The sequence below is a fragment of the Denticeps clupeoides genome, chromosome 15 (assembly GCF_900700375.1).
Source record: "Denticeps clupeoides chromosome 15, fDenClu1.1, whole genome shotgun sequence".
In the NCBI taxonomy this organism is placed as follows: Eukaryota; Metazoa; Chordata; class Actinopteri; order Clupeiformes; family Denticipitidae; genus Denticeps; species Denticeps clupeoides.
Genome location: NC_041721.1, coordinates 8,117,807 through 8,140,036, shown reverse-complemented (window position 1 = coordinate 8,140,036; position 22,230 = coordinate 8,117,807). Strand labels below are relative to the sequence as shown.

At 46.1% G+C, this 22,230-nt stretch overlaps 2 protein-coding genes across 5 annotated transcripts in view; both read right to left on the bottom strand.

Moving 5' to 3' along the window:
- dgki (diacylglycerol kinase, iota) overlaps positions 1–3,044 on the bottom strand; it is a 48,836-nt gene extending 45,792 nt beyond the window's left edge. For all 4 annotated transcript variants that reach the window (XM_028954092.1, XM_028954094.1, XM_028954095.1 and 1 more), the window contains exon 1: positions 2,620–3,044. In XM_028954092.1, coding sequence (XP_028809925.1) covers positions 2,620–2,819 — 200 coding nt within the window. In that variant the 5' untranslated portion in view covers positions 2,820–3,044. The remainder of the gene's footprint in view (positions 1–2,619) is intronic.
- Positions 3,045–5,146: 2,102 nt separating this feature from the next.
- On the bottom strand, positions 5,147–22,119 carry creb3l2 (cAMP responsive element binding protein 3-like 2). The gene is made up of 12 exons (XM_028954101.1): positions 21,666–22,119; positions 10,596–10,827; positions 9,766–9,968; positions 9,542–9,626; positions 9,143–9,327; positions 8,431–8,577; positions 8,277–8,335; positions 8,011–8,079; positions 7,760–7,859; positions 7,211–7,334; positions 6,217–6,466; positions 5,147–6,091 (listed from the first exon to the last, which is right to left on the bottom strand). Exons 1-12 carry the CDS (start codon positions 21,762–21,764, stop codon positions 6,034–6,036), a joined length of 1,611 nt encoding a protein of 536 aa, XP_028809934.1. The 5' UTR covers positions 21,765–22,119; the 3' UTR covers positions 5,147–6,033.
- Between the last annotated feature and the right edge of the window lie 111 nt (positions 22,120–22,230).

Below are 22,230 nucleotides of genomic sequence, written 5' to 3'. Positions count from 1 at the left end.
CACCCAAAACACACCCGATATTAGTGAGAAATAGGAGAGGACGTTGAAGGTCCAGAGGAAACAGAAAGAGCAGGATGCGAGAGCCACACACTCTTGGACGGGGTGTGTATGAGTCAGAGTAGGGGAGGCATGCATGATCAATGCCCCTGCAGAGAAGCAAGGGACATGCACACACACACACACACACACACACACACACACACACACACACATCAACTGTATCAAAAATATCCGTCAGCACACGTGTGTCATATAAACCGCAATTCTTCATCCACAAGCACAAAGCAGAACTACAGACTACTTAATAAGATAAGAGCTCCGCGTGGATCACGGTGTAACTACCGGAAGCAGGTCCTTGGAATTAAAATTGCATGCTGACTGACAGTGACTGTACCGTTCGAGCCGAGCGCCTGTGACAAAGTGACTAAAAAAGGTGGCTAAATAAAATAAATACACTTCTGTTGGTACCCTCGTCTAAGCTTGTTAACCATGGTTAACCAAGCTTGTTAACCATGACTAAAGATGACTAAAGAAGATACCGGCGCGCATAGGAACGTCCCATCACTTATCAAACCAACGTTTTAATCGAATTGCGAGCTATAGAATTGCCAAACTTTCAGCGTTCACCCATAAAAACTGGAAAACTACTTTACTCAAGAGGCTGAAGCCATGAAATGTATTATTATTAGTGTTTATTATCAAATATCCATTGTCAGTGATCCATTGTCACTAAGAGAAGGGTATTTTTTTTTTATAATAAAACCAAAAGCCTAATAATATGAATAACTATAAATGACGTCCTTTGTGGTTTTCTTTACCACTTCGTTTGCATGACTGCATTTATTAATTTTCTAATTATCTGTGCAGATTCTCTCTGGTACCTCACATGTAATTGCTGTCGAATCGAATCGGACTAAATCGGATCTGCTCGTACATCAGAATCAAATAACTTTTCATCAGACGGGAGGATAAGGAGAGGCGGTTCACATTTACAACTGGAACTGTGGTTAACTGTTTAAAAGTGTGTGAGGACGCCTGTGGACCACAGTACAAGGACGTCTTTATCTGCCACCGCTGGCTGGTGTGAGGCTCTTGACAGGGAAGCGTCTGGGAGGGTGACACAGAACGGGTTTCACTGTCTCATTTGGTCACAGTCTCAATTTCAAAGATTTGCTTTCGTTTCGTGTTTTTTTTTTTTTTCCAGCAGACGACAGCAAACGGTCTGGAATCGGCGTTCCTTTCAGACTGCGAGAACGTCAGAGGGCCGCGGGCACTGATGCAAGGGGCCGAAGGGCCGGCGGCTAGCGGGCCGGCGTGGTGACCAGGTCAAGGTCGGGGGGGGGCTTCGAAATGGATGGACAGCAGCTGCCAGAAACCTAGAGGAGCTGGTTGTCCCGACACATGCCGGACGATTAAAAAAAGAACAGAGCGCTGTGTCCCGTACGGCTTTTTCATTTTCTTCTCCCCCAGCCTCGGGTCTAATCTAGTTATCCCTGTCTTAGGAACAAACACTCCATTCACACGAGAGCCTGAAAAGTGCTAATCGACTCTGCCTAGATACCATCTACCGAACGGCAATTTCATTCCGACGGCGTCCACGACGGCTTTGAAGAAGTGGACGGTTTTGATCAGCTATTTACATTTACATTATTTACCAGACGCCCTTATCCAGAGCGACTTACAATCAGTAGTTACAGGCACAGTCCCCCCCTGGAGACACTCAGGGTTAAGTGTCTTGCTCAGGGGCACGATGGTAGTAAGCGGGATTCGAACCTGGGTCTTCTGGTTTATAGGCGAGTGTGTTACCCACTAGGCTACTACCACCCTTTTTGTCAAGCTTTGTCTGTAAAGAAACTGCACGCGCACCAAGCGATCCACACTTTGGTCTGGATATTGAGAAACTGTAGGTGCAACTTTATTTATTTTATTACATGTTTTTTTTAGATCAGTTGCTCAACCCGGGGCACGTTGGCACAGCGCTCACCCTGTCCCAACGTCCCTCGCCCACCTCCCAAGCGCTGCGTGTCGCGGCGTCCGGGCCTGTGCTCTGACATGACTCTGCAGAACCGCTCGGAATCACTTTTAATTTTAATTTTTATTTAATTTTTTTTTTTTTTGGAGCCCAGTTATTTTCCACTGACAGTGTGTCTGAGTGCAGAGCAGAAGGCTCCAGGAGACCAGACACGACATTACTGCTTCCTCTCAGAGGGTCCATTTGTTGGTCAATTGGCAGTTGAAAACACACACACACACACACACACACACACACACACACACACACACACACACACGCAGCAGACGCCTGGATGCGTTTAGGGTATTTCGGCTTGTTGTTGTCCGGGAGAAAGGTCCGAACGTGAAATCGCTGCCACACGACCCGCGGGTGCGAAGACAAAAGCGGAGCCCCCGACACAAAAGCGCGGCCGGACGCGTCATTGTCACCCGCCTCGCCGGGACAGGTCGCATTTTAAAATCCTCTATGCAGGATCCCCACCGTGGTCTGGAACGCCCGTTCACGCTAGTTTACGCCAGTGCGTTGGGGGCTTTTGCGCTAATATTTCGGTTTTGTTGTACGAATCGGCGAGACCTTGCCGTAACCTTGTGGCGCTCGCCACTCACCTGTACGAAATCTGCTTCCGGAAGGCGAGACCCTTCAGCTTGTCCTCCAGCGGCTCCTCGGTATCCGCTCGTCCGCCGGGGGGGTCGCCGCCTCCCATGGCTCCGTCCCGGCCGCTCGCCTCTCCGCCCGCGGCTCCCAGCGCGTACAGCCTGCCGCCGAAGGCGTGCGGGTTCCTGTCCGCCTGCGACAGGGGGTCCATGCTCCGGGCGGCAGTGGACCCCCCCTCTCCGCGTCCGACGACGGGACTCGGGGCGTGGAGGAGCGGTTCTCGCGCGCTCGCACGCACGCACGCACGCTCGCACGCGCTCCGCGGGGACTCCGGCTGGCGCGGCTGGAAATGGCAGCGCGCGCTGCGGCGACGGTGGCATCCGTCGCCGGCTACGAGGGCATGCTGGGATATTCCTGCTCCTCCTCTCGGCGCAGCATCACTCGGTGGAAGTAGGGCAGAGGGCTACCCACTGCCCACCGACGCACACACACACGCACACAAACACAACGCTCAGGGGTTGTTCAGAGCAGGAGACACGGTTTTGTGAAATTACAAGTGTCCAGGTCAATGGGTGCATTTATAAAAAATAACGTTGTGAAGGGCATAAAATAGTACAGTGCATTACAGCACAATTGATCAGTTCAATTCAAAGAAAAATAAAACCAGTAAACTACTAGTTGACCGAGTTTTGTTTAATACTACAGTTCTGTTATATCTCGGTTATAGAAGCTTTACAGTATATTAGTGCCAGCCGTTTGATTGCCATTAAACAGATTTTTATTTAGTATTCCTAGAAATACTAAAACCGTGGTTCTCAAACTGTGGTATTCTGGCTCCCTCTAGTGGTACTTGCCGGATTATACCTTCACATTCTGCATGTGGTTTTAAAGTTTTGCCTGATCAGTACATAGGAAGTAGAAAAGTGTGAAAGTGATTAGTTGTCACATATGACACACCACAGCACAGCATCCAGTGCACACAACGAAATGTGTCCTCCGCATTTAACCCTCACCCTTAGTGAGCAGTGAGCAGTCATCACAGGCCCCCGGGGAGCAGTGTGTGGGGACGGTGCTTAGATAAGTGGCACCTTGACAGTTCGGGATTTGAACCGACACCCTTCCAATAAAGTCAGTTTCTTTACCTGCTAGGCCAACCACTGCCCCCCTAAAAAATGTTCAGTGTTGCTCTGGCGGGTAAGGAAACAGACTTGTAATTAGAATGTTGCCGGTTCAAATCCCGACCCACCAAGGTGCCACTGAGGTTCCCTTAATCAAGAAGTACATATATAGTAGGAAGATTCTACAATAATCTGCAGGTACAAAGCGTGTGTTGCATACAGTTTAAGATTGCATAGATACATTTTCCTCACAGTCATCACAATTGTGAGACAATATTCGGGTAAGTGTTAAACGTACCATCAGTTTGGGGCAATGGTGGCCTAGCGGTTAAGGAAGCGGCCCCGTAATCAGAAGGTTGCCAGTTCGAATCCCGATCCGCCAAGGTGCCACTGAGGTGCCACTGAGCAAAGCTCCGTCCCCATACACTGCTCCCCGGGCACCTGTCATGGCTGCCCACTGCTCACTCAGGGTAATGGGTTAAATGCAGAGGACAAATTTCACTGTGTGCATCGTGTGCTGTGCTGCTGTGTATCACATGTGACAATCACTTCACTTTATTATTATTAGTTCTAAAAAAGAAAGTCTCTCTCTAATCTATTTAGAGAGTATTACATTGGCAACTAAAGAAAGCAAGTCTGAGGTTAAGCTCCTACAGAAACCACTCTACTGCACATTATCCCGCAATACAATTTGAATAGTGTAATTGAGGTTGATATCCTTTAAAAGCATTGAAAACATAGACATGTAACCACCAGCAGCTTCAGCACCACAGATAACCCCACTGGAACTAAGAAACAAGTGTCTCTAGTGAGCTTCCAGAGCTCTGGGCTCCCAATGATTATTTTTTAAGGTGAGTCGAATCTACTATGCGCTCTTACCTGATGTCTAATGTCTTACCTGAAAGTTGTCCACACCACAAAAAAGGCTGGAGAACACTACCATCAAGCCACAGTTGAAACTGAGCTCTGCAGTCTGAGATTCATTTATACATTATTTATATATATATTTAAATGTAATTTTCATAACCCCAGATTGTTTTTAATGAATTCACATACTGGGGTATATTACATTTAAGACATGGCCCATTTGATGTGTTCAGGAATGCTGGATTCAGAATCTGGCTGCATGTCTGGTCTGGTAGTGGTCATGGTCCAGAGACGATTATAGCAGAGATTCTGGCAGTACAGTGAGCCTACTTACTATACTAAAGAGCAAGCCACTTGTGCAAAGCCTATTATAGTGCTTTTCAAAGCTTATTGCGTGTATAAAATCGTTCATATGACTTACAATACATATTTAAAAAAAATATTTCACTATTTATTTTGCACTCATTTGCCACTCTGTCACTCAAATAAAAGCCTACATCAGCACAACTTTCTTTAATAGAAGTAATGTAATGAAAAAAACATCTTGTGCTTTTACTAAGTAAAAATATTTATTTGATTTGAAAGACAAAATAAAAGGGCAACCATTTCTTTGAAAAATAAAAACTGTCCAATCGGTGCTGAAACAAAATTACACCGTTGCACTGATTTAGTTTGACATTTCCAGTGGATATGCTTACAATTCACATACACCAGCAATACAAGAAAGAAAGAGTGTGTGTCTGAATTTACAGTGAGAGAATATGAAACTGAAATGCATTTTAGTGCATCATTTTCTAAAAAAAAATTCATGCTACCATTCAGAGGGTAAATGAGGACACATCCATTCAGCCAACACAAAGCAATGATAAAAACAAATCCATTTTTGGTATACACAGTGCAAGGCAATTCCACGCTAGCCTAAATTTCATTTCGGTCCAGGGGGTTTGTGTTTTGATGTAAATGTTCATTACTGGGACAGAGATGAGGGACTCACCCCGAACCACCTCTGATGTGACTGCTGCATGATGAAAAGCAGTACTGGTTTAACCTAATCTTTGGATCTTTAACTTCAACAGTATGTATATGAAGCCGAGTCAACCCAGCAGACCTACTGACAGAATTTGTCATGTGCAAGGGGCTTTTTCTCAGTAGCACAGAGCATACATGAGAAAAAACAAGAATAAAAAAAAACACATATATATGTGTGTGTAACACTTATACAAAACAACAGAATAAAGAATAAACAATAAAAGTATAATAAAATTAGGTATCAAAACATGTTATAATGTTGGAATGAAATAAAAAATACATAAGTTTGTTTTAATATGTTTTTTTTTTTTTGTATTTTAAAAAGATCATCTTCAATATTTTAACAGGATCTATAAATACAAAGTGGGGAGGCTGGGTCACAGCAGGGGGCGACAGTGAGTCTGGAAGACCTCAGGACGTCTCGTTCACTGTCCGTTCCAACTCTACCACTTTTCTGCTCTCGTTTGTCCTGTGTGAGACAAAACAGTACAAATACATTACATTGTATTATGTATTTATGGAAATATTACATGCACACAGCAACATGTTCACATTACACCTCATATGTAGCACATCACACTGCCAGATTATTACCTGTGTGGGGTCAGATCTATAAGCACAGCTGTTTTCTCTGTCTGAGTCTCATTATTTTGCATAAACGGCGTGTGCGTTTCCTCGCTGGTGCGCGTCTCGGGCTGTTCCTGGCGGTGGTGTTGGTCCAAGCGCCAGGTTGCCATGACATCCATCTGCCTGTCCCACTCTGGGTACTCCCCTCCCAGTCCGGAGGGGTGGGGCTCGTCCATGGCCCCTCGGTCCTCATAGGCCAGCAGGCTTCTGGACTTCACTGCAAATGCGCATAGATTTCCACACGTTAGCTGAACAGAGTAATAACGTAACAATAACACTGCCATCAGTCCGACCCAGATCAGAACAAACCGCTATTTATCCCGCCATGTAGCAGCGCAGCACAGTTGTGTGACATTGAAAAAAACAACCACATGCCATTTTCAAAAGCTGCCCAGCAGTCTCACCAAAACAAACACACAGGGCAGTCGCTGAAGTGGGCTGTCAATAGGACCACTGCAGAGTGGCCTTTTCAAAAGCTCACTGAGTCGGACGAAAAAGAGCAAGAGAGAAAGCAAGCCTGAGCGGAACCAGAAAACAAATGAGACATGGCAGAGATCAAGGGTAGCCGAAGACTTCCGCCACTCGTCAGCCATGATAATGAAGGGCCCACCGGATCACAAATAATTGGTCTGAAGTGGCCACACTTCAGCGGCGTGATCCACCATCTCCGCCACGCTCCGAGATGCTTCTCAGATTGCGAGTTGCTCAGTTCATTAGCGTGTGAGAGGGAGATGAACGTGGGAACCGAGAGGGGTGATCACACCACAGATGACTGGATCCGTGCTATGTGGCTGAAACGTGGGCGCAGGTGTGTGTGTGTGTCTGTGCTAATCTCAGTCTGTGGGTGCAAATCTGCATTCTTTAGACCTTTAAGCTATGCTATGTATCTGGTTTATTTGCAGCATGCATAAGACGTGCTCGTGCGTGTGTGTGTGAGGAGGAAAATAAGATGAATGCTAACCTGTGGCTGTGTAGGACTCCTCCATAGCGAGAGCTTTGGGAAGGCCTGTTTTTGTGATAGACGAGCAGGGGCTCAGCCCCTGGTAGAAACTGCCCAGAAACACGGCAAAACACATGACCACCACCTAGACAGGTAAAAAGCGCCATTACAACCATTTACATTTACAGCATTTATCAGACACCCTTATCCAGAGCGACTTACAATCAGTAGTTACAGGGACAGTCTCCCTGGAGCAACTTAGGGTTAAGTGTCTTGCTCAGAGACACAATGGTAGTAAGTGGGATTTGAACCTGGGTCTTCTGGTTCATAGGCGAGTGTGTTACCCACTAGGCTACTACCACCAGGCTACACAACCCTTTCTTTTTTAACCTACATAAACATATACACAAGGGGTTCATCATTTCAGAATTTCCAATAATTAAATAACTGATTATATGTCATAACTCTTACTGATGCTCATGTCTCTCAGCAACGTATTATTATAAATATGTACAATCAATAATACACACACACATACACACACACACAGCAGTTAGCAGGGTATCCCACCATGAGGCAGGTGGACGTCTGCGTTCCTGTCACCCTGCAGGAGCGAGGGACCTTTCCTGCCACCACCGCTTGGAGAGAATGCAACTGTTGCAGGAGAGACCTGATGGAGAGAGAGAAGGAGATTAAAACGAGGTGGTTAATTAGAGGGAACGATCACCGAACATTCGTAGATCAGCCTATAAATGGATCAAACCAGTAAACCTGTTTTTATGGTCAGATTGCGGATGTTTTGTGTTGTCAGGATTGCTTACTTATTGGTGCATTCCAGTGTTTCCACTTTCCGCCGCAGTTCGGTGTTTTCATTAGAGCATGTCTCCACCCTGAGGGCAGAGAGGGCATTACAGCACCACACAACCAGAAAACTGCAGATTCTCCATCAAATGCTCAACTACAAATGTGAAGATACAGTTTATATAATTATCAACATTTAAAAATATATCAACATATCAAGCCTATCAACATTTTAAAATATATATTTCGACGGATACATGTGAAACGAACAGCATGTTGAACGCACTTTTTCTCCAGAGCGTCCATGTACTCCTTTTTCTTCCTGCGACTCTCCTGGGCAGAAATCTAGATGCGGGTAGGGTTTTTTGGGGGCTTGGTTAGTCAATTCAACACACAGACACAAGTGGCAGAAACGGACAGCTGAGCGACGGAGAGCTCACCTTGTTCTTAATCTTCCTGCGGATCTTTTTTAGGGCTTTCTCCTCGGCCTTGGTCAAGGGCAGTTTGGTGGGAACGGGGTATCCCTCGGCAATCAGGGTACGCCTCTCCTCCTCGGTCAGCAACAAAGGACCAGAGCCTTGCAATTTCTATCAGAAATGGGAAAAATGTTTCACTTCCTGCATGAGTCTGACCAGTAACACTTACAGGAAATTCTGTCCAGAGACAAGCCATACATAAAGATGAAGACGGACAATGAAGCATTATTTATGACTGCTGGCATTATAATGACTGATGTGAGGTGCTCAAACTGGGGCAACGTGCTTTGTCTGGACAAATCTGTTTTTGAGAAGAACTGTGATGGCTTCCATTGTTTGCTTTCCGACATGCGTATAACTATTTGAATAAATAAATATAATATAATATAGTGCATGGTGGGTAACACACAGATTCAAACCTCACTTACTACCATTGTGTCCTTGAGCAAGACACTTAACCCTAGTGTCTCCAGTGGGACTGTCCCTATAACTACTGATTGTCACTCTGTTCGTTTAGCATTCTAGATTCGCACAGCAGAATAGCATTACACTATCAATTCTAGGTAATGCAATATCTACATTGGGGCACATCAGCTGAATCAGCCCTTTAATAAAATTTTAATAAAAAAAAAATCTAAAGTTGCCAACTGAACCACTAACAAAGTGAGCTACTCACGTGTGGGGCGGTGAGCAAGGGGGAATTGGAGAGGGAGGAAGAGGAGGCCCGTGGCGCCACCTTCAGGACGGCTGGGGTCTGTGCTGGGCTGGCAGGAGCAGAGGGGTGTACCGGACTCTGGCTGCCCTCAGAGTCGCTCCCATGGGAACTGGGAGGGGTGGGGGGCATCTGCAGAGACTCCAGTCCTAATCCCAAACAGATTCCATAAGCAGCACGATACAAGCACATACATATTATAAACAATTGGCAGAAAGTGTGACTGAAACTTGTAGGACGATTTAAAGAGACTTAATAACATAATAACAAAATCATACCAAATTACACTTATTTCGAGTAAAAGGATCCGGAAAATTTATTGTGGATTTTGAGGAATAAACTTCCTCTTGGCTGGAATTTCACCTTTAGGAGACAAGTTGAGAAACTGGTCCACTTCGTGCGGTTCCAGCTTGATCTCCGGGCCACAGCTTGTGGTGCCTTCTTTAACCTGCACAGCAAGCAGAATTAATAGTGTAATGCTACCAAGCTGTAAGAATCTAGAATATGTAGAGAATGCAAACAAGAGAAACACACCCACACACATTTTTTGAACTGTAATTTCAATCAGCTTCTGGAGGATGCCTCACCTGGACCTTTACTTGTGTTGTCTCCGTGTTGGAGGGGGTCAGGGTGGAGCTGGTTGCTGCAGCTGGGCCCTTGGTAGATGGGCCCTCGGGTGGGACGGTCAAGACCAAGGTGGGCAGTAGGGCCTGGGAGTCACACAGTAATGGTTCCATTTTAATTGTCTTCTGGTCTTGCTCCATAGGCCACTCATCTGCCTCAGAGTCACCTTGGGTAGAAGACGAGACACAATGAGGAGCTTCTGTTTTATGTACCTTTTAAACATAAAATAACAATACCTATGAAATGCCTTCCATTTGATTATGAATATTCTGTCACAGATTAATTAATTGAATAAAAGCATTTTTTTATTACAATAAATGGATATGTACAGTCAATATTTGATACATTCAATGAATGTTCATTATTGGACCTATTCTGGGATGTCATAACATTTATCATTATTATTATCATTATGACCATTCTAATTAGAAGCAGGATATAAACTATATATCAACAGAAATAAAGGGACAAGTCAAGAGTGTGCGGAGCAAATACAGAAAATTACATTCTTCTGTCAGATGCACATACATCAGGGGTGGGAAAATTACACACTGTCCTTTCATTCTTTCATCAAAAGCTTCAATTTAACAAAAGACTAAAGTAGACAGAGTGGGCGAGAGTAAAAAAGTACAGATATGTGATCTAAATCAACAAATTTCTGACAATTTCGCTGACAAAATGCTGGACTGATTGGCAGTCGTTCTATAACCTAGAACTCACATCATGATTATTTGGCAATTATCTATGTCATGCTTTCTTTCAATCATTTGTGCAAAAAAAAAAAAACCCACACCTGTCTCACTTCCTGGCTCTCCAGGCAGGTGGGAGAGGGGGGACTGTGGGCGGGAGTCCCCGCTCAGAGAGTAGCTGTGCTCGGCCTGGATGTGTGGAGGCACCGGGGAGGATGGAGTCAGATCCTCATCCATAGCATCCATAGCCTCCTCCTGCCCTGACAGGAAGGGGTCACTCAGCAACTGGCCCAGCAAGGCCTCTTGGGACAAATCATCAAGAAGCTCCGTGAAATGCTGCAGAGAAAATGGAACAGAGGAGGGGCAGGTACATAGATTATAAAACGCATGAGAAGCAGTCTATGCCATTCGGTATATCTCTCTTCACTGTAATTGCCTTCTATAAAAAGTTAATTGAGGTTCACAAGCTGTCTCCTAAGGGCAATTCCTAAATAGGATGCGGAAGCATCCAATCAGGGAGTCAAGAAACACCGCCCATGTTTCTACTGGACACAATTCCTCCAATCAGAGTGTCCCTTCAGTCATATCCCCCAATCACTAGACCAGCCGGTTTTAAACTCATCCTCTCCACCCACATTTCATCCTGCACATTCCTGTCCCCCTCTGAAGATCTGCAGGCCCTCAAAAAACATGCTAGTACAGGCTCAATCCCAGCATGCATAGCTGCATTTTTCTTCTGCACAACTTGTTAAAGTCCGACTCATAAAACCTTTCAGCCATTTTCTGAAGTCACACCAAAAAGAACCCGACCTGGAGCGGAATGTTATACTGCGTGGCCAATATTCCCCTCCAACTCGAGGGAGGCAGTGCATCCGCTGCTTCATCTAAAAAAAGTCAAACCAAACGGAAGGGGGGATGGGAGAGGGTGGCGTAGGCTCAGATGGAGCCAGAAGTCAAAAGAGCCTTTAACAGGTAATGCAGAGTTCACCAAAGCCACTGCCTCATTAGCAGCAGTCAGTGCAATCACAATGTTGTCCATGTCCCAGCAAATGGGCACAGGCGGGGTAATCAATTTATTGATTATATGCTATGATAGGTGGTGATACGTCCTATTTTTCTGTTTGTTAGTATCGTGTGCTGGAGATTAATTTGTGCAGTGGTTTGACTATCCCATCATCACTACAAGATCTTGGACAAAAAAATGTATGCATCTCTGAGTGGATGTTGTGACATTGGTCCAACGAAGTAGTAGATTTACTACTACTAGAGTAGGACTTTTTACATTTCGTAGAGACTCTACACATTAATGATGTGCATGCTATCCCTTGTGACAACGATGTTTACCATGGTCCTGGAATTCAAGGTTTACCTGGCATCTTCTGTCATTTCCTAGAGAGGGATTTGAGGAGCCAGTGGGTCCAACTGGAAGAGTAGCTTGACTCCAAATTACATTATCTGAATATTATTTCTTTTGGACCAGATTACTTACAAGTCTTTTTTTTTAGACTTTTCCGCAATGACTTCATTTAGTCTCCAGTCATGTACATAATGTACCTAATCCAAGGCCTGATGGGTAAGCAGGGTATGGGGCAGTACACTGGGCTTTAGAGTAATGCGTGCCTATCGCTGCTCACGACTGGGGTATGTCCATCAGATTGGCGAGGTCCACTCACATCCCAGCCGCTAAACAAAGGCTCTTTCACAGACCAGGCCAGCACAGCGTGGCCAGATGTTGAAGGACGGTCGACATCTTGAGGGACAGTCATGACTTAGTTATCATTTCCACTAGACTGGTGCTGGTGCCTGGTGCCAGGGAACCAACCAAGAACTGGTCTGCATTTACCCTAGACAGGAGCTCAGTGGGAGCTGCATGATAATACATCACGGGTCACGCCCACTAAACAGAAATCCCAACACCGAATCCATATCATTAAAAAAATCTTTTTTTGACCTCCACTGCTGCACTTTTACAATAGCCCCTTCTTTTTGTCAATGTAGTCTTTCTTTAGTTTTTTTTTTTTGCTTATTGACTATTTTGGTTGGTTGTTCATGTGAAGCCAGCGACTTTCATTTTTTCATACGCTAGTGCACTTTAAATTTTTTGTCCAATTTCTATGAACGCCAATATAGCTTGAAGAGCTTTAATTTCTTCAGTGCTCCATGTTACTGGACTTTGGTTCTGCTAAAGCTACAGAGACCTGGCTACTAGGTTTAGGGGACTGTTTAGTACTTGTTTTAGGGCACCGGAATGTTTCTCTGTGGCGCGGGAACCAGACCAGTGGAAAAGGGGTAGACGCGTTGCCTGATGCAAACCTGTACATCTTCAATAAGCATGGCCAGAGCAGACTGTTTCAGTTCAGCGTTCGCTGCAGATGTCTGTTGAATTTCCAACTGGTCTCTACTACAGCAAAACTACAGTAAGAAATATTGGATGTTTTCCTTTCATTTGCCCCTGAGCCCCTATGCAAGCTATGCAGAAGAAGCAAGAAGTACAGGAATTGCTCAACTCCAGTAGAAACGCCTGTGCTACGCTTAAAAAAAAAAAAAAAAGCATTCTAAAAAGTTTTAGAATGTCGTAGCTGAGAGGAAAACTACGATTACTTTTTCTCTTTGTTCTCAAACTTCCCCCCTCTAGGGGAGCAGTGAGTGTGGACGGTACCTTCCTCAGTGGCGCCTCGGCGGTTCGGGTGTACTTAATAATCTCAACGTAGTACGGTTAATATCCTCACTGTCAATACTCATTGGAGACCCCCAGTGGACGGCAGTTAATAATAAATAATATTCATATTAGGAATACATTTTCCTACTTTGTACAACTTTGTACAAGAACCGAGGAAGTGTAAAGAACACGGACATTCGAGTTTCCCCGTCTGTCCTGATTTAACCCGCATTCTTCACATGCAATTCTGCACCGCAGAGGAGTGAAACGCAGTTCAGCAGTGAAAGGATCAGAAGGCCTCCTCTTAACTGCGCCATCAGGCGACAGTAGTGGTTTTAAAAGTATTTTTTTTTTTTTTTTAAAGCAGTTTGCCAAAAGTGTTGATGAGGTGAACAATTAATGGTTAAAATGAGGAGATCTCTGGGGAAAACAGAAGGTAGATGAATGAGAAGTGGCCCTAGGCGGAAGAAACGGCACACAGCCAGGCATGTGGGCTCAATTATGGGCCGATTAAGGCCTACGGCCTAACCAGGGAGGGCGAGAGTCATTGTGGAATGTTCTAGCCTACATTTTTCCACCGCCATCTCTTCTTGCCGAAGTCCCGTCCGTGTCTCTCTCTTCCCTCCCCCCACCCCCAAGCCCACACTGCTCCTCTGGCCTTGTGTTCACATAAACACTGCTGCGCCAGTGTAGCCCTGATGCTAACCTCCCTGAGCTCCATAAAAGGAGACAGGAGAAGGGCCCGTATTTTTCCCTGCCAGCTTGGGGTAAAAGATTACCTCAGCGCGCTACCGTCCGAGCCAAAACTCTTCACCCTTACGAGAAGCCTGACTTTGCGGAAAACGGACTCGCTGTCTGGCCGTCTGCGCAGAGGAAATCCGGGGGGACGTGGTCTGACATGGCTATTACTGGCCATGAGCCTGATGTGTGTTTATGCACGATATGCGGTGAGATAATGACAAAGGCCACGATCTAAACTGCTAGGTGTCGTCCGGATAGCGAAAGCCTGTTGTTTTCTGAAGGAATGATAATGGGAAGGAGGGAAAAGGGGGAGTTCCAGGGGTCAAAGCGTAAAAATAACAGCAGCATTATGCACATGTCTGAAAGCACTACTGATCAGGGTGTCAGGAACTACAGCCAGCAAATAGAGCCCCTTTGTCTGCAGGGGCAATAAAAAGGAGCTGGAAACAAGCTGTCACAATCCACAATCAATGCTGGTTTTCTCATTTTGGGGGGAAAACTGCGCACCACTGGGCATTGGCCTGTGTAAAGGTTGTGATGGTGTGTGTCGGAGACAGGGTTCTGCTGATGCAGCCACAGAGTGGGAGTCTGGGCGTATTCTTGACAGTGGTGGCCTAGCGGTTAAGGAAGCGGCCCCCGTAATCAGAAGGTTGCCGGTTGAAATCCCGATCCGCCAAGGTGCCACTGAGGTGCCACTGAGCAAAGCACAGACCCCACACGCCTGTCATGGCTGCCCACTGCTCACCAAGAGTGATGGTTAAAAGCAGAGGACACATTTTGTTGTGTCACCGTCTGCTGTGCTGCAGTGTTTCACAATGACAATCACTTTCACTAGAGTGAAAGTGAAAGTGTTTTGGGAGGGATACTCCAAAAAGTGTTCTTACATGCTGAGGAAATGTCACAAGTGTTGCATTTATTATGACAAACAGACTTAAGTTCATTGGACACTGTTGTCTGTTCAATTTCTATTTTATGCTGTGTGAGTGTTTTCGTCTTTGTAAGTGTGTGCAGGCAGGAAGAATATGATGGGAAAGCCTGGATGGGACGCAAGATCTTTATTAGCAAAACAGATGTGCACACAACCCCCCCCCTCCACACACACACACACACACACACACATGTGCGTGCAATCAGTAAGATCTCATAACTTCACATTATAAAGTCATTTTACTATCGTTATATTATAATAAAATATCCACTCTTCTGATTACGATCCCTGGTCGTGTTTGTTTTTGAGGACTATTGTGTGTTGAGTTTAAGCTGGGGACAGGGGTCACGTCCATCCTGAGCTAATGGTGCACTTTGGACCCCAAAATCATCCTCTGAACCCTACTGGGGGATATCAGTAGGTGAGTCACATGCACACGTTTCCCTGTCTCTGCACTGAGCCACCGGTAATCTTATCTTCAGCTCTGGTTGCATCATCCACTTCCAGACAGAATAACGTTGACCAGTCGCCCTACTCCTCAACTCTGTTTTCTGTTTAGTCAGCGTATCACAACGCCTCAATGTGATTACAATCGTTATATTCAAAACTTTGTTTTGGAATGATTTCCATATTGTTTCATTTGGCTCAGGGTCAGTGTCGGCATTGGTGAAGGACCCTACAGCCTTCTACCCCCTCCAGACTCTCCCTATCAGCCATGTTTATCTCCTCCTGTCTCCTAAATGGTGGCTGGGCTGCAGGAATGTGCCAGTGACTGGACGGTCTCGGGACAGGAGCGCGCTGACCCAATTTCCCAGCTAAAGAGAGGGGTGTCAGCGCGGCTGGTCAAGCTCTGAGGGGATTGGGTGGGGGGAGGTGCTCAGTAGGAAATGGACTGATCAGCAACAACACGGTCAAAGGCATACAAACGCCCCCCATATCCTCAGTGTACGTAGCAGTAAAGGGACAGCTCTACACTGCGCCACTGAAATGCTATGCACTGTTTGCATCTAAATAGCCCTTTCAGTTTGTACATGATCCCGTGACTGTATCTTACAGCTACAACTAAGACAAAACCTTTATTTTTGTTCTTCTGCAACACCATGAACTGAAGGTTCAGGACATCAAACTCAAAATGCAAGGTCAGAGTAACTCATGGTTGTTTTTTACAGACTTGGGCAGGAAGTGAAAACCAGAAGGGTGTTTTCCACTTCATGACATGCAGTTTCAGACACAACATCATCAAGCTGCTCATAGTCGGGGGTGGTAGGAGCCTAGCGTGTAACACACTCGCCAACGTACCCCACTTTCTACCAGTGCGTGCCTGAGCAAGACACTTCAGGGGTACTGTAAGTCGCTCTGAATAAAGCCACCTGACAAATGCCTTCGGTGCAAATGACATCTGTTTCTGAATTCTCTCATCTGTTTACAAACCCGTCATGGTTTCTTTTCCCAGGACGGCGAGGTCACTCTCATGCCAACGTTGCATCTTTAACAATAATGTTCATGCGAATTGGAACCGCTGGATCAAGCAGCAAATAAGGGCTTTTTGCTAGTGGCAACCTGTTTTACATTCTACCGCGCGGCATTTCAACCTTTTGTCCTGCACGTTGACACGCTGTCATGCATTTACATTTGCAAAATTGATCAGACGCCCTCATCCAGAGCGACTTGCAGCGTAGTGACAGGGACAGTCCCCCGTGGAGACACTCGGGGTTAAGTGTCTTGCTCAAGGACACAGTGGTAGTAAGTGAGGTCTCCTGGTCCATAGTGTGTGAGTGTGACAGCCTGGAAAAAACATGAGATGTGTTCTAGAGCCTCTTGTTACTTATACTAATTGCTTTATTGCCAGTAGAGCTTTCTCTAATCTTATTGTCTCTCAAGCTCAAATCTCAATCTCAAATCTCAAGAACAGATCTGCACATTTCTACCTTTTTTTGATTTGTGAAACGAGGATTTCCTCTGACCACTGAGCCTTTTTTTTAGGCAGAAAAGGTAAAAATCTAACCGCTGACACCTTTCAGTACAGTGTGGGCTGTGCTGGGATGGGGATTAATGGGCCGGCTGGGATGATGGCTGCTGAGTGGAATAAGAACTAAGTTCGGGTTGACAGGTTGTATATAAGCTTTATGCTGCCTCATTTGCACAGGAAACATGTCCCACACTGTCCCACATTTGGTCTGCCAGCCTGGTTGTACCACACATGCGTTATAAAAGGTAATAAACATGTGTTTGTTCTCTTTAAGTCATTTTTCTGGGGTGGTCTTCATGATGTGTCAGATGGCCTGGCTTATGGCTTTTTGGGAAACGGACAGATATTTCAGCAGCTGCACTCTGTATGTCGAATATACAACCCTGCCCCAAAAGCCACTCCACCCATTCATCCAGGAAGTTGTGTATGTGTCTGGGTGTGTTTATTTCGGACACGATGGCCCTTCCAGCAGCTCACATCTGGCCGTGGCTTCACATTTGCATTTGGAAGAGACGAATCAAAGAACAGCCTCCTGTCTGCATACGAAGCTCTTAGAACAAGCACAGGCCCGTTCTTCAGATCCTCCAGGTGCCCCCATCCCCCCCACCAACCAGGAGATGCAGGGGGTGTGAAGGGTTAAAACGTGGGCTGTTTGCACTGTGTAATTGCTAAAGGAAATGGGCCCACAGGAGCCAGAATAAAGATCCTTACACTTCGTCATTACTGCGCCCGTCAAATGAACCCTGGGAGTAAAACGGGACCACTGCTGCATGTTCATGGAGGTATTCTGGAAAACACAGTCATGTCACTGGATCTCTCCGTGTCTCTCCTTGCCTCAGCCTTAATTTAGACCAGGAACACTAAAGCCTTGTACCGCAAAATGACAGCCCTAAACTCACCATCCTCTCAAACTGCTAGTCCAGAACTCTGCTTGGCGCTAGGAGCCTAGTGAATGACAACGTTGGGTAGTGGGTAAGACATTCGCCTATGAACGTGCTACCATTGTGTCCCTGAGCAAGACACTTAACCCTGAGTGCCTCGAGGGGGACTGTCCCTGTAACTACTGATCGTAGGGCACTCTGGATAAGAGCACAGCAGCTGAATGCGTTGAAGTAATACACAAACCGTCTGTTTCCTATGGGAACGTAACGTTCTCGATTGACGCAAACCATTTCTAGATCCCATATCAGTCCCCCAACCAACCTGTGAAGCCGCACAGTTATCAGCCAATTGATAAAATCTCGATGAATTGGTACTGTAGAACTAGAAAAGTCCAGATGATCCACATTAATACATTAATACATTTGCGGCATTTATCAGACGCCCTTATCCAGAGCCACTTACAATCAGTAGAACCTGGGTCTTCTGGTTCACAGACGAATATGTTACCCACTAGGCTACTATCACCCCCTAATTACATCATTACGCATGTAAAGTGTATCATAGTCATTTCTTTAAGAACTTAAAGTACAGCGTTGACAGCAATATGTTTAAAAGTACAAATAAATCGTTATTTGTGGAGCCCTGTTATCACTGTGTATGCAGTGCAGCATTGTATAAGCCTTTCAGGCTAATTATACAGGCAAAGGTAACAGCTTAATTATTAGGTAGAACATGTCTCAAATTATGAATATAGTGAATGTACGTTTTTGTAACCTGCAGGCATCAGGAAAGTGGGGAAGCTGGATGCAGCAATCTTGGGGTGGCAAACGTAAACACGAACACCGACAATCTGACCAGAAGATCTGCGGCGTCGCTGCAAACACTCTCCAAACCACCACCAACAAAGAAATGCAACCAAAGCACACTGAATTAACCTTTGCCTGCCGTTCTTGTAATCTAAAACGAACACTCGGCGTCTGGAAATAAAAAATAAAGTGAAGTGTTTGTCACATGTGATACACAGCAGCACAGCACATGGTGCACACAGTGAAGTTTGTCCTCTGCATTTAACCCATCACCCTGAGTGAGCAGTGGGCAGCCATGACAGTCGCCCGGGGTCTAAAGGATTTTTTAGTTTTGATGAGAGAAGGTTGCTTTGACAAAACCTGAATCGCATTAATTATACGTGACGATCTGGCTATTTATTGGGCCTGTTTCTTATTTTGGATATTGCAATTTGAAGGACAACGAGACATACACTAGCCTCGTGCCATTTGTCACTAAGTGTCCCTGTGCCATTCGATACACGCTTAGTGCATGGAGTGCATGGAGCTCAGTGCATTCCAACACCGATTACTTTTCACTGTCTTCCTGCAAAAAAAAGCTCAGCTATCACAGGCAGCGAATGAGAACCGCCGCACCGGGCCAGGCAGCCTGGTAATGAGCACACGGGAGACGAAACAAGGATGGGTCTGCGCCAGCCCAGGTGCCCGGTCCAGAAAACACTCAGGTTTCAGGAGACAGAATGGCCTTTCGGTGTCTGCCAAGGAAATGGAGATGAAGGCGGAAGGAATTTGATCAAAGGAGGAAAAATGAATGAAGAACAGAATACATGTGTATTAGAAGAGAAGAAGCAGGGGCAAATCCTGACCATAGGGAAAGGCAGATACAACATAGAACACAAAGGTGTCCACGCTAGGAAAATTAAATCAAATTTGCGATAAAGGAAAAAATGACTGTTTTGGTTTAGGGGAATGGCAAGATTTATTAACGGTGTAGCGTATGGTTTTGCATATTTTTTAAAGACACAATACCATTCAAATGTTATATAGAAATGCTCTTTACTTTTTTAAAAAGGAAACAATTTTAAGAATGAAATTGATAAAAAAAAAAAAAAACGTTGTAGCTGGTAGCTGGCCAATAGCTGCGCAAACGCTGAGAAAAACATTATCCACAAAAGTTCCCATGGAAGGAAAGTCTGTCACTTTAATATCTTAATTATCTTATTAGAGCTAAATACAGTCCTGCCGAGGATGTGTCAGCATGGCAGTGTAAAAGCATGTTGAATTGAAAGTGAGGTGGAGCACTGTAAGGTCCTTCACAGCCACGCATGAACCCGCCCAGTCCAGCGGAGGAACAGTCACCGCTCTGTGTGCCCCGGCACACTGAGCATAAGGCGTCGCTCTGTGTCCCGGACCCGCTGCGGCGGCCTGGGGGCCGAGGGCCTCGCCCCGACACGCCGCTTTCGGCGCGGCCGCCCCCTGCGAGACCGCGGCGAGACGATGCCGAGCCCCGGAACCCAGCCTTCAGTGCCGCAGCAGCATTTCCCCGCCGGGATCTGTTGATCTACAGGGCGTAGCGCTTAAAAGCCAGTTTGGGAACGAACTCGTTTACCCCAGTAAAGCGCCTGAACCACAACGTGTCACTGCAATTCCCCCAAAGGGCGGAGGGACTTCAGAGAGCAAAATGTCAAACGTAACCGGAGTTCCCACCACACTACAAGGGGAACGTTCGACTCTGGATTAACCAGGTTCGGCGCGTTCTGGTCCGAAATTTTACGCACACAGTGTAGCGTAATAAAGTATCAAATACAACTCTGCGTAAATTGATTTGCGATTTTTGTGACCCTTGGGCCACATGTGGCCACACTCCTGTACCGGCATTTAAACACCGTCCCCACAAAAGAGCTTCTGTATGGAGGGGTGGGGGTGGGGGGTGGAATTATTTTCTTAAGACATCCTGTCGCCACCGGCCCACTGCTTTTTCCCCAGAGGCCACGTGTAGGACGGTGCAATAAGAGTATATAATGTGGACACGTTAGATCCGTCCCACAGCATGGGGCATATTTTCAGCATGGAGTCATGGGAAGGGGTCGGCGTACTTGGGACTCAAGGCTGTATGAGGGCAGAAGGGAGCGGAAAGTGTTGAAGCGCAGCTGTTAATGTGCTTTCCAGGCTAATCTTCGATTACTTCGGACGGGGGACGACTCGCGCGCTGAGACCCTGTGTCCCTTGGTGTCATATTGGGTATGACAGCGGAGTAGCACGTCACGTTTTTTAAAAATGAAGCAATGCGCATAAGCCCTTATCTGGTCGATAGCGTAGTAACGCGTATCTCGAGCACATTTGCGGATAAATTTCAAAGTCCAAAAATTCCCGGACAATGTTGTTGTGGACGCATCAGAGCACCGAAAGCTGCGTAGTGGAACAGACCCCGCGGTGACCTTCTCGTATTAGGGTCAGCTGCGACAGACACCCCGCAACAGTCCAGCTGAGAACGGCTTGCGTCGTTGTGAGGAATTCCGTGTCAACAAACCCCACGGAGCGGGAGCGAAAGTGAGCTGCGGCGGTGGGAAGGGCCTCCAGCCCCGAGGAGGAGGGTGGGTCGGGACATGCCGGTGCCCCGAACAAAGACCCCACTCTGCTCCGCACCCTGCAGAACATTCCACGCGCCGATCTGCCGGGGCTTCTGGGGTGCATGGGTTCACGTTGGCAACTGCAGCGTGCAACAAGTGTTCCATTAAACTCTTCTTCGTTGTGAGCACTTTTTCTGGCCTCTACCCTCCTCCCGCCGAGGAGCCTAAACCCCTCATTACGTAACAGGCAGGTCCTTTAACTACAGACCCCTCCAGATGGAGCCCATGTGTGGCTTCCTGTGCACACAAGCACTACAGTTGGGCTGAATTATTTCCTGGATCATGCATGTTGCGCCACAAAGAGCGATTAAATCGTTATTCCATTCACAAAAATGCTCATTTACTTTGGAATACACACACACACACACATATACATATATAATTTTTTTTACATTGTGCTGCTGCCCCCCCAACCCCGTAGAAGGAAATTCTTCTTGGAAATTGTTCTTCGGGTGAATCATCTAAATCCTGAATGTGATGCATAAGGCTTCTTCACTCGTCACAGACGAGAGTGTGTGTGTGTGTGTGTTTTCTGGTCTTCTGCCTTGGACAGGATGCAGATTTTGAAGAAGACACTTACTGTGCTGTACATGGCACTGTCGTGGTCTCCGGGCTCGGACAGCTCGCTGAGGGTTCGGTCCCAGTGCAAAAAGGGCTCGCCTCCTTCCAATATCTCCATGTTTTTCTGACTAAATGGTTTACACTTAACGGTATGAAATCAGCGTATCAAAAACAAAAGGGAGAAAAAAGCGAACGCGAACTTAATACTTGCGAGAAACTTTTTTTTTTTTTGAAAGTCTGGTCTAGCTGTTACGAAGTTGCGCGGCCGACTTCAGCACGACGACCCCGAGATACGGAGATCAGCACCGAACTCCAGCCTTCTCCAGCCCCGCAATGCCCGTCCCCAGACATGCAGGAATTCGGGGCGGGGCCAGCAAATAAAGTACGCAGCTAGTTCAACAGGAACGACTCGAATCGCTGGGTGAAAATTACAAAATTATTTATTGGAAACCGGACATAACTGAACAATATACGACTGAGACATATGGTTAAGTATTAGATTAAAAAAAAAAAAAAAGTTTATGTGCCCGCCCCTGTCGTTCGTGATCCAATCAGACGTGTTTAAAGCTTACACAAACCTTCCG